Genomic DNA, 14,068 nt, shown 5'->3' on the forward strand with positions numbered 1-14,068 from the left:
TGAATGAGAAACTGCTTTATGTTGTGTGTCGTTGGTACACTGCACTGCACTTTCGCGCATTTTTTGAGTCACGTGTGATGCAATCCAGCCGGCGGTTGGCTAAAACATACGCATGCCTTCTTTTCACTTCCGTAGCAATTTAGCTCTCGAAGCGGGGAACATTGCAAGGACTGCAGTCAGAGGAAGGCAGCGCATTATTCTCGTGTTCCTCTAAATTGAACATTTTCCCATTTTCACAGTGCTAAGTTCTTGATGATGTGGTGTTAGTTGGTGTTGCGACCCCGCTACACACCGAATCTATTGAGTCTATTGAGGGATTTGTTTCGCGTTTGAATTGGTTTTATCTGAGCGGAAAGCACTCCGACCCACGCCGATGGCGGTCACTATAGAGGATCTCTATCGAAACTACGGCATCCTTGCCGATGCCAAGGACGATGTCAGTCAGGTAATGTATAGACTAGCCTGGCATTTCCTAACTATTCTAATCGTTGTATTTAATGCTCAGCTGTCGCGCAACATTTTCATTTTATGACTACTGTTGTCGGCGACTAAGTTACATAAGGTTGTTGTGTATGTGCGCTAAGCTAGCAGTTAGCTTAGCGAGGGCTAATGTTAACATCACAGCCCAGTCCAAAGCTACTACCAGGCGGGTTTTGCCCCGTTGAAAAGACTGTAGTAATAGTAATCAAAGTGGTAATCACTTTATTCTTAACTTATCTACTCATCGATAACTATTAACATGCCAAACATACTCGTTAATATTACCACGTTAATATCGGGAATTCTTATGCGTTGGTATGATTTGTTGCATTTTTCCATTTAGTTGTTTGGAAATTCGATTTTACAAAAAATGCTGTCGAAGTTACAACAATTTTGCTTCTTGACGTGCAGAGCCTTATCTTGTATTATTTCTGCAGCATAAAGATGCCTACCAAGTCATCCTGGATGGTGTGAAAGGTGGTCCCAAGGAGAAGCGCTTGGCAGCTCAATTCATCCCCAAATTCTTCAGCAGTTTCCCAGAGTTGGCGGATGCGGCCATCAACGCCCAGCTGGATCTTTGCGAAGATGATGACGTTTCTGTAAGTGTAGCAAATAATCACTTATTTGTGAAATGCATTATCTGTACAGAAAGAATAGTAAAAGTCAGTTGGGAGTGAAGAGTATCTGGGGGGGGCGCAGTATCTACAGCAATGCGGTTGCTGTTCCGGACCATCGTGCTGAAGAGAAAGCTGAGCCAGACGGCAAAGCTCTCGATTTACAGGTTGATCTAGGATCCTACCCTCACCTATGGTTCACAAGCTTTGCATGGTCACCGAAAAGCAAGCATGCTCCCTTGGTGAGATGTTCCAGGCATGCCAAAGCAAGAGGAGGACGTGGGGTAGTCCACAGACACACTGGAAGTCTGTGAAACTGAAACCTCGGGGGGGCTGGACCCAGATAAGCGGGAGAAAATGTATGTATGGATGGAATGAGAAAAGGGTCAACTCTCGTTTATTGTCTTTGGTCCAGATTCGGCGGCAGGCCATTAAGGAGTTGCCACGCTTTGCAACCGGTGACAACATCCTAAAGGTTGCAGATATTCTCACACAGCTCCTCCAGACAGGTACTGGATGTTCATAATCACGCTCACACCCACTTTTATAAATGAAATGTACTTATTTAAAAGTGTAACCTCTGCATTGGTCTCCCAGATGACACGGCTGAATTCAACCAAGTGAATGTATCACTGATTTCTATCTTTAAGATTGATGCAAAAGGTGCGTATATGTTTTATGTTCATGTTTTTCATCCAATGTATTGTCTGTAACTTTGGGGTAATAACACAAACACAATAGTGGTACTCGGTCAACTTGTAACAATGCCTTCTGTACCGCAGGGACCCTCGGGGGCCTCTTCTCACAGATCCTGCAGGGTGAAGACATAGTGCGCGAGAGGGCCATCAAGTTTCTGTCCACCAAACTGAAGACATTACCAGAGGACGTCATGACAAAAGAGGTGGAAGAGTACGTCTTTGCTGAAACAAAGAAGGTTGGTGGTGGTGTGTTTCTAACAGTGCTTTTCATCTCAACGGCTATCCAGACTTCCCACATTCATCAATATGTATTGACTGTGGAACTAGTGGAAGTTTTGGGAACGAAGAGGCCAGCCCTGATTGTTCACTTATTAGAATTGCTGAACTCTGAACCCCAAGATGAGTGGAATGAGACATTGGGATTACACTTTGCTTGGGGTTTTGTTAATGTAGTTTGTAAATAGACAGGACTTGATGGAAAATGCCCTTTACTCCAAAAGAAGGTAATTTGTGTACCTTTTGAATCAGTGGGTGTTTTTCAGCCTTGCAACACTAGACACCCTCATCAAAGGGCAGTCGACTACAGGTTGATCAAACCGAATCATATAAAAATTGTGGTTTGACTCTAGTTGGAAGTGTGAGTGGATTTTGTGTACTGAGGGTTTTGTTGACGTGTACCTCTTCCTTAGGTTCTTGAGGATGTGACTGGAGAAGAGTTTGTGCTGCTGATGCGTTTGGTATCGGGCCTTCGTGTGCTGCAGACGGTGAGCGGGCGTCAGCAGCTAGTGGAGCTTGTGGTGGAGCAGGCCTTCCTGGAGCAGGCGCTCAACCCAACTGATCCCGACACGGTGGACCGCCTGCTGCAGTGCACGCGCCAGGCACTGCCCCTCTTCTCTGTGAGTACAACACACTAGCGTTAGTCATTGTCAAGCCACTGAACCGCTGCTGCTTGATGTTGCTTTTTGTCTTAATTATGTCAAATATTTTGATGTAGAAGATATTTTGTCAATTTATTTTTGAAATGTCTGTTTTGCTGATGTTTTATTGCATGATGATATTGAATCAGAAATTATCAAATTCTCCCCCAGGGAGAGCAGCTTTTAGTTAATTGTCTATTGGAACACTTTAGGTCTGGTAGGATACGTTGTGGTCAGTATTTATTGTAATAAATTTGATTATTCTTTTTCCTCCAGAAAAATGTCCATTCCACACGTTTTGTTACCTACTTTTGTGAGTACGTCCTGCCCAACCTCAGCATGCTGACGAGTCCTATGGCCGAGCTGGACATCCAACTCGAGGTCAGGTTTGACTTTCACTTGGCATTTTAGCATTAGCGGTGACCATCAATATATACTGTATAATGAGAAAATTACTTAAAAGTAGAGGAAAAATCTTTTGATATTCCACACCAGAGATTTGGTGTCCTGTTTGCACATCAATTCCTACTAGCTTGTTTAGCAGTGACGTGAAATCTTGCAACATTGGCATTAAACAAAGAAGCTGCCCATCAGCCGTCTCATCATGATGTTGTTAGCTGCTCATTAGTGTCCACCTTGTTCCAGCACGCTACTCTTAACATTGTTAGTGTTGTATGCTTTTGCAGGTCCTCAAGCTGATGGCAGAGATGAGTCCTTTCTGTGGTGACATGGAGAAGCTGGAGGCCAACCTCAATATGCTTTTCACTAAGCTTCTGGTGAGCAAAAACACTTGGTCTTGCGCGATGCCAGTAATTAAACATTAAACAGCTCCCGATGGACATAAGGCCTGTTTTTTCATGTTTTTTAGGAGTACATGCCTCTGCCGCCAGAAGAGGTGGAGAATGGTGAAAACTCTGCCAGCGAGGAGCCAAAGCTGCAGTTCAGCTATGTTGAATGTCTCCTGTTTAGTTTCCACCAGCTGGGCAAGAAGTTGCCGGACTTCCTCATTGACAAAGTGGACGCCGAGCGTCTCAAAGACTTCAAGATCAGGTGAGGCACTCATGCTCAGTTGAGAATTGCACATTGGTTGCACACTGTGTGCGTGAGCGTGTGGTTGGCATGTCCTTATGTTTACCTTACATGCACAAATTAGTGTCAAACACATGTTGTGCTTAAGGGAAAATTGCGCATTTTTTGGAATTCTGCCCATCATCCACAATCCTTATGTGAGACATGAACACATGTGTCTCTTTTCTGTGCGTTTTAAAGATAAGAAAACAGATAAAAGCTCAGTAGTATATGTAATGGAATACATCTATGCCGTCTTTTAAAACACGCCCAACAAGGTTTTATATTACAGTACATGCTGTGACCATGTAGTAACAGGTACTTTCATGAAGTATTTTGTGTATTTTGGCCATTGTAAGCATTACGGCAGCTTCCTTTCTTGGTGCATTGATTTCACATAGCAACGTTGTAGAAACGAACGCCGACACTTGCCGTGATATTTTCCAAACTCAGAAATAACACAGCAGTAATAATGTAGTACAATTAGTGTCACAATGTTTTTAATAACAATGTAGCGATAACATGGTTAATAATATACATGCCACATATGTAACCATTGTTGCCGCTTTTTGGAGACTTTTTCAGACTACTTTATAGGAGGAATAAGTGCCTCATATGTACGCGTGGTCATGAGCTGGCTCCTTCGTTATCTGTTTTTATATCTTTAAAACACACAGAGAAGAGAACACATGTTAATGTGTCACATAAGATTTGTGGATGATGGGCAAAATTCCACAAAAAACAAAACAAACTTACTGTGATTTCCAACCAGAAATCATAAGGTGTCCTAGGGAAGTTATCAAATTGGTCTTAAAATTACTTATATGGGTATAAATGATAAACGTAAACAAGCAGAGTTGATGACTGCACGCCGTGGTGGATATATAAGATGAATCTAACGCTGTTATCGTGAGAAGGAAGATTTGTGGTATTTGATGTATTTACACTGGAGACTGCAAATTCATGGGACAGAATCATTATGGCTTAGATGTTAAGTGGGCCCAGGCACGATATGATTGGCTGAGTGTGAGTGTGCCTTTAAACCTGACGTTGTTTTTACTTTCCATTAGGTTACAGTATTTCGCCAGAGGCCTGCAGGTTTACATCAGACAGCTGCGAGTGGCTCTGCAGGGCAAGACGGGAGACGCACTCAAGACGGACGAGGTGGACACACGACTCTTTCTATAAATGTCAAAACATGAGCTAAGATGTGTAGCATACTCGGCGCTGACAAGGACTTTATTTTCAACAGAACAAGATCAAGGTGGTGGCCCTGAAGATCACAAACAACATCAACGTCCTCATCAAGGTTGGTCACAGTCATCTCAAGCTCAGAGCTAAACCCTCCTTACCGTCTAATTTACTAACTGTGGCCACCAGTTCAGCCCATAAACTATTTTAGTTTAAATTGCTGCTTAATTACATCCAGCTAGTGAGACCAGTGCTATAGTCAATAAACCAATAGTTGGACCACACTGACCGGTGCCATCTATAATGCTTGCTGTGAATTCTATCACAGGATCTATTTCACAACCCTCCATCGTTCAAGAGCGCCATCACTCTATCCTGGAAGCCTGTCCAGAAGAGCGAGGCGGCAGCGTAAGTTAGAGACACGACTGCTTATGTGTCCCCACTGAAGCACCTGATCCTCATTCATACTTCTCTGCAGCCCCAAGCGTCCAGCAAGCGACGACGCGAGTTCGGGGGCAAACGTGAAGAAACACATCGCTCCGCAGCCTCGACGGGACGCTCGGCAAATCTACAACCCCCCAAGCGGCAAATACAGTGCCTCCCTCGGAAACTTTAACTACGGTCAGCATTTAATCGCAGTTGTATACATGTACACACACACACATTTTAACTTTACATTCCAGCTTTACTCTAAATAAACAAATAATCTACAGCAAACATGACATTTTCATAACTGTGCATACACCACTTCTTCAACCTTGGCTAGAATTTGACAAGCAACACTTTACATGCTTCCTACTACAGAAGGTCACAGTTAACCAATGTGTATCACTAATTTTGTATTACCGTATTTGATGTCCTTCATTTGTTCTGTGTACAGTATGAGTGACTACATTTACCGCAATTCCCAGCAAGTCGCACCCAGTGAATTTAAAGAGACGCTCATATAGGCCGTCCCTGTCTGTTAGCCGCACGTGGCCACGCCGGATATTTAGTACACAGAAGGTTCTTTTAAAACTTTGGATTAAATCAACGTTTTTTCCAAACTGTGTGTGTAACACACTACCACAAGTCATTCCTCATCGTCTTCATCCTCCTCCTGGGAACTAAAACCACTAAAGTTGTCATCTTTAGACTTTAAACGTCAGAATTGACCAGCTTCATACGTCAGTCACTCTGACTTTCATCCCCATTGGCAAATTAGACCTTTAGCTTGAGCTGCCCTCATCAGTCCAGCCTTTTGAGACCCACTGGTGATAGTGGATTTTTTGACACAGTGTAAACCTTGCAATGCCACCTCCTGTCCGGTGTTCCCAGCGTCACTCGTTGGCTCTTATGATGAAACGTGAGGTGCTTTTTTCCATCAGAGTGCAACATCTGCCATGGTCCAAACAGAGGCTTTAGTAATTTTGGGGGGAAAATGTGCAAACCCCCCCTCCCCCCATGCTAACAATGCTAACTTTGTCTTTACCATGTGACTTCAGAGCAGCGCGGTGGATTCAGAGGAGGACGGGGGCGAGGCTTCGGCACCAGAGGCAACAGAAGCCGAGGGCGGATCTACTGAGGCGGGCGTTCGGGCCGGGGATGCTTATCTCTCACCATAACGGACCACTTTGCCACCACTTCTCTCTCTCTCTCTTTTTTTTTTTAAGAATTAGTTTTTATATTATTCACACTCACATCCTTTTTTTTCTTGAACAAAGCATCCTCTCGCTCTATGATGAACTTCCCAAACTCCTCTAAGCCAAGGCCGTAGCTCCAGTCCCCCTGTTTTTATCACTGATGTGTGTCTCTGTGGAGCAAAAGACTTGCTGACTTGTGACAAAGTTTTTGCTCTCTTGGTTGTTTTGAGAAGAAAAAAAAACATTCTTTTGGTTTGCAATGTTTGTTTGAAGGCATTTCTTTTGACCTTCTTTTAATTTAATCCTGCTTTTGTTTTTTTTTCTATTAGTGCTTTAGGTGAATTGGCAGACGATGATGACTTTGTATGAACCGTTGGATTTTTTTATCATAAACTTGTATGGAAGTATGAACAGTTGTCATGGTCCTGGAGCTTCTCACTCAAGCGCACACACACACACACACACACACACACACACACACACACACACTAGCTAAGATAGTCAATACTGCTTTCATTTAACCACAGTCTTCTGCATATATACAACACACACGGCTACTTTAAAGTAGCTGGCGTGCAATCATTGAATGGGCTAAAAATAGTGGGGTCCATGATCAGAACAGTGTGTGTACTTTGAAACATTATTAGTGTGAAGACATTCTGCAACTAGTATACAAATTAATTCAACTTGACTTAAGCCTGTTCATATACATTTTATATTTATCTGCTATTTGGTTGATTTCAGTCGCTAGATGTACGTTTCCAAAAGATTCAAGCATAGAAGTAGGTTTAAAAACAAATGTCTGCATTCATATACCCGCTTTTGCTGCTTTTTCCTCTACAGTAGTTCTATCAGGAGTAAAATAGTCATCTATACAGTAATGGACAAGCCCATTGAATTGAGTTCTGTGTATTTTACAAATGTTTCCCAAAGCAAAGAAAAGACATTGTAGACATTTTCTCTTTATTTTCAAGTCAACTACAATAATATATTATTTTAAATTGAAGCGTAGAGTAGCAGCGGACTCTCCCCTCTACGGGGCGCCCTAGAGACAAGGCACTTCTATTTTTATCTTCATTGAATCGTTTAAAGCTTTGTGTGTTCTCTCTGCCCCCCCCCCCCCCCCCCCCACACACACACGATTCTGCCTTCATCGTTCAGCAAACAAAGACAACATTGCGGGTAAGTAACAAAGTGTATTATCCCAAATAGAGCCACCATCTAATTAGAACCATCTCTATGTGGAGTTTACATGTTTTCTCCGGGTTCCATAACATGCATGTTAGGTAATTGGTGACTCCAAATTTTCCATAGGTATGGACAGTGGCTGGCAGTCCGGGGGGTCGCCCACAAACAGCTGGGATAAGCTCCAGCATACCCCGTGACCCTACTGAGGCTAAGCAGTATAGAAAATGGATGGATGTTGCCCTGTGTTACTTTCACGGAATGTGTTGAACTTATAAATTTCTACCAGCAGGGGGCGATAAGCGACCGTAGAAAAGGCCTTTGGTGATTGATCGTGACCAGGTATTTCCCAAAGCAGCCGCGCACACGCACACGCACACTGCAGAGCTGAAAATAATCAGGCGGTGGAGGAGGCGTGGGTGGCAAAAGGAAGCAAACGCCATTGAGCCACTGTGGAGAGTGAGTCTGTGCGGGCTTGAAGGTAAATCAATAAAAAGTAGCACCCCCCCACCCCACACCCACAGGAGGCCACGAAAGGACACATGCACTCTACAAAATGCAACAAAGTGTTGTCATTGAAGTAGTAGTCGTGTTATAACGTGAGCGTGTCTGCTTTAACTTAAGACCACGACGATGCGTTCGCGGCAAGCAGCTTGTAGGAAAACAAACTTACTTCAGTCGCGGTAAAATGGATGACACTGCGCATGTTCAGAGTGGATGTTTTAGCGATGCTCCCACATCGGGTTGCTACCTTAGCAAACCACGTTTGCCACTCTCGTGAGGATAAGCGGTAGAAAATGAATGAATGGAAAGGATGAAAAAGTATAATTGTAAATGTAAACAATACATTGTAGGCACTGACCACATCCTGTTAACACGTGACGTGGATCATGAGCTCATTTCCGTCTCTTATGACGGATTGTATGAATGAATGAGTGAGTGTTTGCATGAATGACTGAGTCTTATGAATGAATGCGTTTATTGTGGGAATAGGCGAGTGATTATTAATGATTGAATGAACGAGTGAATCATCGTATTCACGAGTGCTTAATCTTATGAATGAGTGAGTGGATCGTATGAATGTGATCTTATGAATGAGTGGATTGTATGAAGGAGTGATTGAATGCCTGCAATATGAATGAGTGAGTTAGTGGTGGTGTGTTAAGACAAATGAATACATGTTGATGTGATCTTTCTTTTCTTAAATTAAAGCTCCAGGACCTCAGACTGAACCACCACAGAACCCACCTAAGACAGGTAAGCAGCTCAGTCTCTTATGTCAACGTGAGAAGTTAGCACAAGCGCTTCAATTCCCGCCATCTTTCACATTGCACTCGAATGTTTATAAGGGGCCACTCAGGTCACACGTTACCATAGCAACCACTCAAAGCATCCTGAAGTCAAGCATAAGCAACCAAAAATATGAAACTGCGGCATCTGCTTATAACTTCAAGGATTCAGATTGATTGTCGACACTCGTCTGTCAGAAGCTTGTTGTCAGTTAAAAAAGGAATAAACTGCGTCAGCAATGGGGTTTTTTTTGGCATTGATGAGAGCGGGAGTGATATTTTTACTTCTCACTAAATAGTCAATCAAGCCTTAGCTCCTTTCTTCACCTCGTCATGCTGTAAACTCAAGGTTGTAACAATGGAGCTCTCATTGGTGCTGAACCACCCAAAAGGAACTGTCTCTGGTACTGAAAGTACACTAGTTACCTTAGTATCATTGCTGACTTTTAACAATATATTTGTTCATGATCATTTTTTCCCCCAATATTTCCATCCTCATCTCTGTGTGGAGTTTGCATGTTCTCCCCGTGCATGCGTGGGTTTTCTTCGGGTACTCCGGTTTCCTCCCACATTCCAAAAACATGCTAGGTTAATTGGCCACTCCAAATTGTCCGTAGGTATGAATGTGAGTGTGAATGGTTGTTTGTCTATATGTGCCCTGTGATTGGCTGTCACCACAATATTAGGAACACTGCCCGCGAGCACTATTATCTTAGCAAAGACGGTGTACCTAATGAAGAGTTGTGGTGTGTGAGTGCGCACGTACGTATAAATATGCATAAGCATCCATGCGTCCGCCCCCTCATCTCAATGCTGGGAATAGTAACAGCACTGCCAGGCTGCGCTAAATATAGCAGCCAGTGAGTGTTAACATGTCAACTTCAGCAGGAGTGCAGACGAGCGGCTGCTGCACGTGTGTGACCACGCGCACACAGCATGGCTATAAATACTAGCTGCTGTGCATCATCTGCTCGCCAAAACACACACTATAGGATTCAAAGGGGCCATGCATGCAATATCCACCGTCAAAAAAATGACTTCATATTTGTAGTTAATGCAGAGCATACATTATATCAGACGATTCGATGTCACTCAGGGTGAAGTGCGCCTCATCATTTTCTGATCCTGATAGCCATCTGCAGTCTTCCAGTGATGAAGGACGGCCTTTGAAAGCAAGCTTTTCTCTAAATTGTTGGATGAAGGATCTTGGCAAGGTGGTGGGGGTGTGGGGCGGGGGGGTCTATTTTTATCACAGCTGCCTTTCAGAAATAGAACAACAGCTTAAAAAAAACATCTTTTCCATTGAAGATGCCTGTGCAGCAAAGCTTATTTGATTGAAGGAGACTTTAGACATGCTCCTAAAAGATAACCCCCTCCCAAAGTGTTACGTAACGGAGCATGTGAAAGTCAGAAGGGAGGGCAGGAGAAAGACTGGGGGAGGTGGGTATCTTTTTTTTTTTTTTTTTGGATAGATCTCCCAAAACTCCTACAGGGAACACTGTGTACTCTCATGATGATGTCCACTCACTTGCTTAGGCCACACCCCCTCCTTCTCGCTCTCTCTCTCTCTCTCTCTCTCTCTCTCTCTCTCTCTCTTTCACTCTGACACACACACAGGGCAATTCCAGCGTATTTTGAAAAATGAAGAATTAGTAGGCAGAGTAGCAGCTGGCTCCACACATTCACTCTTTGCGTTCATTCATTCCCACTTTCTGCTTCAAAAAGTACTGTGTATGAATGAATGAGCGAGCGGAGTAAAGGGTATGGATGAGTGAGTTGATTGTATGAATGAATGATTTTATCAATGATTGAGTGAATAAGCGAGTACATGACATGAATTGGTGACTGCATTTATATGAATGATAGTGGATGGAGTGAGTGAGAGATGATATGTATAGGAGTGAGTGGATTGTGTGAATGGATGAGCATGGAAGTGATGAATAAAGGGAGGCTTCTTCCCTTCTCAATGGAGCTTTTTTCTCCGCTGCCCTTTAGCTCTCCTGGGGAGGGAAGTAGTGTTGCCAAACCAGCACACACACATTAGGGGAGGTGGGCAGGAGGGGGAGGGGGCACACATGTGACAAAGATGCTCGGTTGTGTGCAGCAGCAGAGCTCCCAAGCAAGCATGCTGGCTGTGTGTCTATAAATAGCTCTGCTTCCATTGACATCATTTAGGCAGGAGATGGAAAAATAAATGGGGGGGGGGGGGGGGGGTTAATCTGGGCTACAAATTCTAACAAAAACCTTCCATCCAAGACCTCTTCGCATGATTGAAAATATGTTAATAGACATTGATAATGTTTACATTAGCTACATATCATATACACAATCTCATGACATTGTTAGTATTAAAAAAGCCATACAGTGGAACCTGCATTAGCGCCAGCCCCATGTTTTATTTTAGCTAACATCAAAAATTTACATTACATTACATTGCAGTTTTGTCTCGGTTTGTGTGCATTTTACAGTCAGCGTACAATTTGACGCATTGTTACACTGTATGAGTCCAAATTAATGTTTCTTTTAAATCACAAAACATCATTCCTGTTGCTTCATGAAACAAAATGCTAAGTGGGAGTTACAGCGCCTGTCTATGATGTCATTAGCGGTTGACTCTCAATTTTTTTTCATATATTTAAATAATATTTTAATTAAAAATATTAATAAATTGTTAATATTAATACATATTAAAATAGGTTTATTTTATTAAAATAAAAATCTATTTTTATTTTATTTAAAAAAAATAAAATAAAAATATATTTTTAGACCTATAAAACAATTCTAAGCATATGTAAATGATGAATGAAAGGGATAAATAAACATCTGAGCTTACTTTGACTTCATTGAAGGTATGACTGTTCCCAAAGACACATTGTGACAGCAGAATCAACCGCCACCACTTACCTGTTTTCGATCATAAATCATTATAAATAACATCTTCAATGAAGGAAAAAGTAGCCGCAAATGTTCATCATTTCTATGTATTTAGATGCATTTTCTGCATGTCAAACGTACAATAATTGAGAACATATCTCTCGCTATTAGGCTAATTGCTAATAAACTCTGTGATGGCGATATACGTATGCAAGCTGTAGGCATGCACACTGTCAATCAAAGGTGCTGTCATTCATTACATTGTGTACCTCATAAAGTGGGTGTATGATTCCAACCTTAAAGACGCTTCTCCAGAATCCCTCATCTGCTCTTAAGTTGTAAACATCAGATGCGAACGCCCACTCTTTCCCTGAAAGATACAGCCTACGAGTGTGAGTGGGAAGTCACCACCATGATGGGAGGGGACAATCAAATTAAAAGGGCGTGTGTGTGTGTACATAACAGACACACACACAAGCAGGAAGTGTCACAAAATGCTTGGGTAAACTTAATATCATTTTATTGACATGCTTGAAGGACAAGTAATCATAGGCCGCCGAGTGGGAGTCATGTGATCTCATGGAGTTAGCAACATTTCCGCTCAAAAACAGGTGTGGGTGGGAGGCGGGAAGGGTTAGCATTCTTTTCCATGGCCCTAAAGTCTTAGTCACACCCAGCACCTCACTGCGTCGTCAGCCTTGGCAGCCACGCCTGAATGCAGCGTGACTTCCTCCACTGACGTCTTCTGTCGCACACGCCTTCCTCCACCATCTTCTCCTCCATTTTATACTTTATAACATTACCTCTGCCATGCATAGACATTCTAGTTTTGGAAATATTCCTTTTCATAACAACCAGTTATGGAATGGTTTGAGGTGCTGTATTGTTGTATATAGATGATTAGCATTGTTAGCATTGTTAGCACCGTGAATCTTTACTACTTGTTTGCCCATTAGGCCTTTACACTGTAGTACTTAGTGTATCTCACTTCAGTATCACTGTGACATGATAGCATTTTTGACAGTGCTGAATGATTTCAGAACCATGGACAGCTCTCTAGTACATACTGTAATGGACAGAATGGGAATGTCTTTCGCTCTTCTGTGTCACGCTAAGTGATAAAAGTAAAAGAATGGAAGCTTGATTTTCAGCCTGGCTTACTTCCTGATGTCTCCCCCTTAAAACACTCCCTCTGCAACCTCTTGAAGTAGGAACCTTTTCATTAAAACCCTATTGTAACAGACACTGCTTTGCTATGACTTCTTTCTTGAATTCAAATGGGTTTCTTTTTCATTCTAGTTGTGGCACAAGCAAAGTGCTTTGGCATCATGGTGGCTTATTTTGCATCCAAGCACACACAACAGTGAAGCTAATCACGTCAACGTTCCACCACTCCATGCTCCTTGGAACAGACGTTGCAGCAAGTTCCTCACAAACTTGCCTAGCCAAAAGTCTTTCCCTTTTCCTTCTTAGTCTCCGCCATGAAATAATTTGGTTAGGGAAAGTGTTGTCGTCGGTGGCACAAAATCACAAAAGTGCCATAAATGGCTGTAAACAGACAGCACGGCATGTGACGTTGTGTTTTGTGAGCGTCACATTCTGGATGCAGTGTATTCACAAGTCACATTTCTTTGATAATGTGGAAAAAATGATTAAACCACCCTTGTTTCTTCAGTTTATTGGTCTATTTTAATGCACAGTACAACTAAAGGTACTAATTGACCAATAAAGTGAAGAAACAAGGGTGGTCTAATCATAAAAAATTTGATTTTAACACAAAATCCCAATTGGGCAACATACCCTGCAGTGTGAATGTAGTAACAAATGCTTTGTATAGGCCAGGGGTCTCAAACACGCGACCCGCGGTCCAAATGTGGCCCACAGGACACTAGTTTGAGGTCCCCGCCTTGATATGAAAGTTTAATGTTAGTGCGGCCCGCGCAAGTTTGATATGGATGCTGTATGGTATCATGTACCCAGAAAAAAATATTACATTTGATTAATGTTCATGTTAAAGGTTAAATAACTGTTAATAGTTATCCTCCCTATCCGTGTGGAAGTGGTAAGTTTTTGGCTGTTTAAGTTTAAAGGAAATAACTTGAAGGCTACTGTTTAGGTCGCGAGCTCTCT

The 14,068-nt window shown here is 42.5% G+C and overlaps 1 protein-coding gene across 1 annotated transcript; it reads left to right on the forward strand.

Moving 5' to 3' along the window:
- The first annotated feature begins 122 nt into the window (after positions 1–122).
- api5 (apoptosis inhibitor 5) lies at positions 123–7,006 on the forward strand. Its single transcript, XM_058075393.2, has 14 exons — positions 123–445; positions 918–1,079; positions 1,510–1,603; positions 1,692–1,757; positions 1,877–2,028; positions 2,482–2,688; positions 2,986–3,090; positions 3,396–3,485; positions 3,578–3,759; positions 4,848–4,941; positions 5,030–5,086; positions 5,297–5,376; positions 5,447–5,589; positions 6,453–7,006. The coding sequence occupies exons 1-14, from the start codon at positions 374–376 to the stop codon at positions 6,530–6,532; spliced, it is 1,584 nt and encodes a 527-aa protein (XP_057931376.2). The 5' UTR covers positions 123–373; the 3' UTR covers positions 6,533–7,006.
- Positions 7,007–14,068: the final 7,062 nt, after the last annotated feature.

This window comes from Doryrhamphus excisus, linkage group LG1, assembly GCF_037039965.1.
Source record: "Doryrhamphus excisus strain RoL-2023G ecotype Guam linkage group LG1, RoL_Dexc_Guam_v1.1, whole genome shotgun sequence".
NCBI lineage: Eukaryota > Metazoa > Chordata > Actinopteri > Syngnathiformes > Syngnathidae > Doryrhamphus > Doryrhamphus excisus.

Excerpts from the sequence above, each read along its gene's own strand:
- api5 (XM_058075393.2), top strand. The coding sequence starts at position 374 with ATGGCGGTCACTATAGAGGATCTCTATCGAAACTACGGCATCCTTGCC. Across the intron at positions 446-917 it reads CCAAGGACGATGTCAGTCAG|CATAAAGATGCCTACCAAGT; the intron begins GTAATGTATAGA and ends TTATTTCTGCAG. Across the intron at positions 1,758-1,876 it reads CTTTAAGATTGATGCAAAAG|GGACCCTCGGGGGCCTCTTC; the intron begins GTGCGTATATGT and ends TCTGTACCGCAG.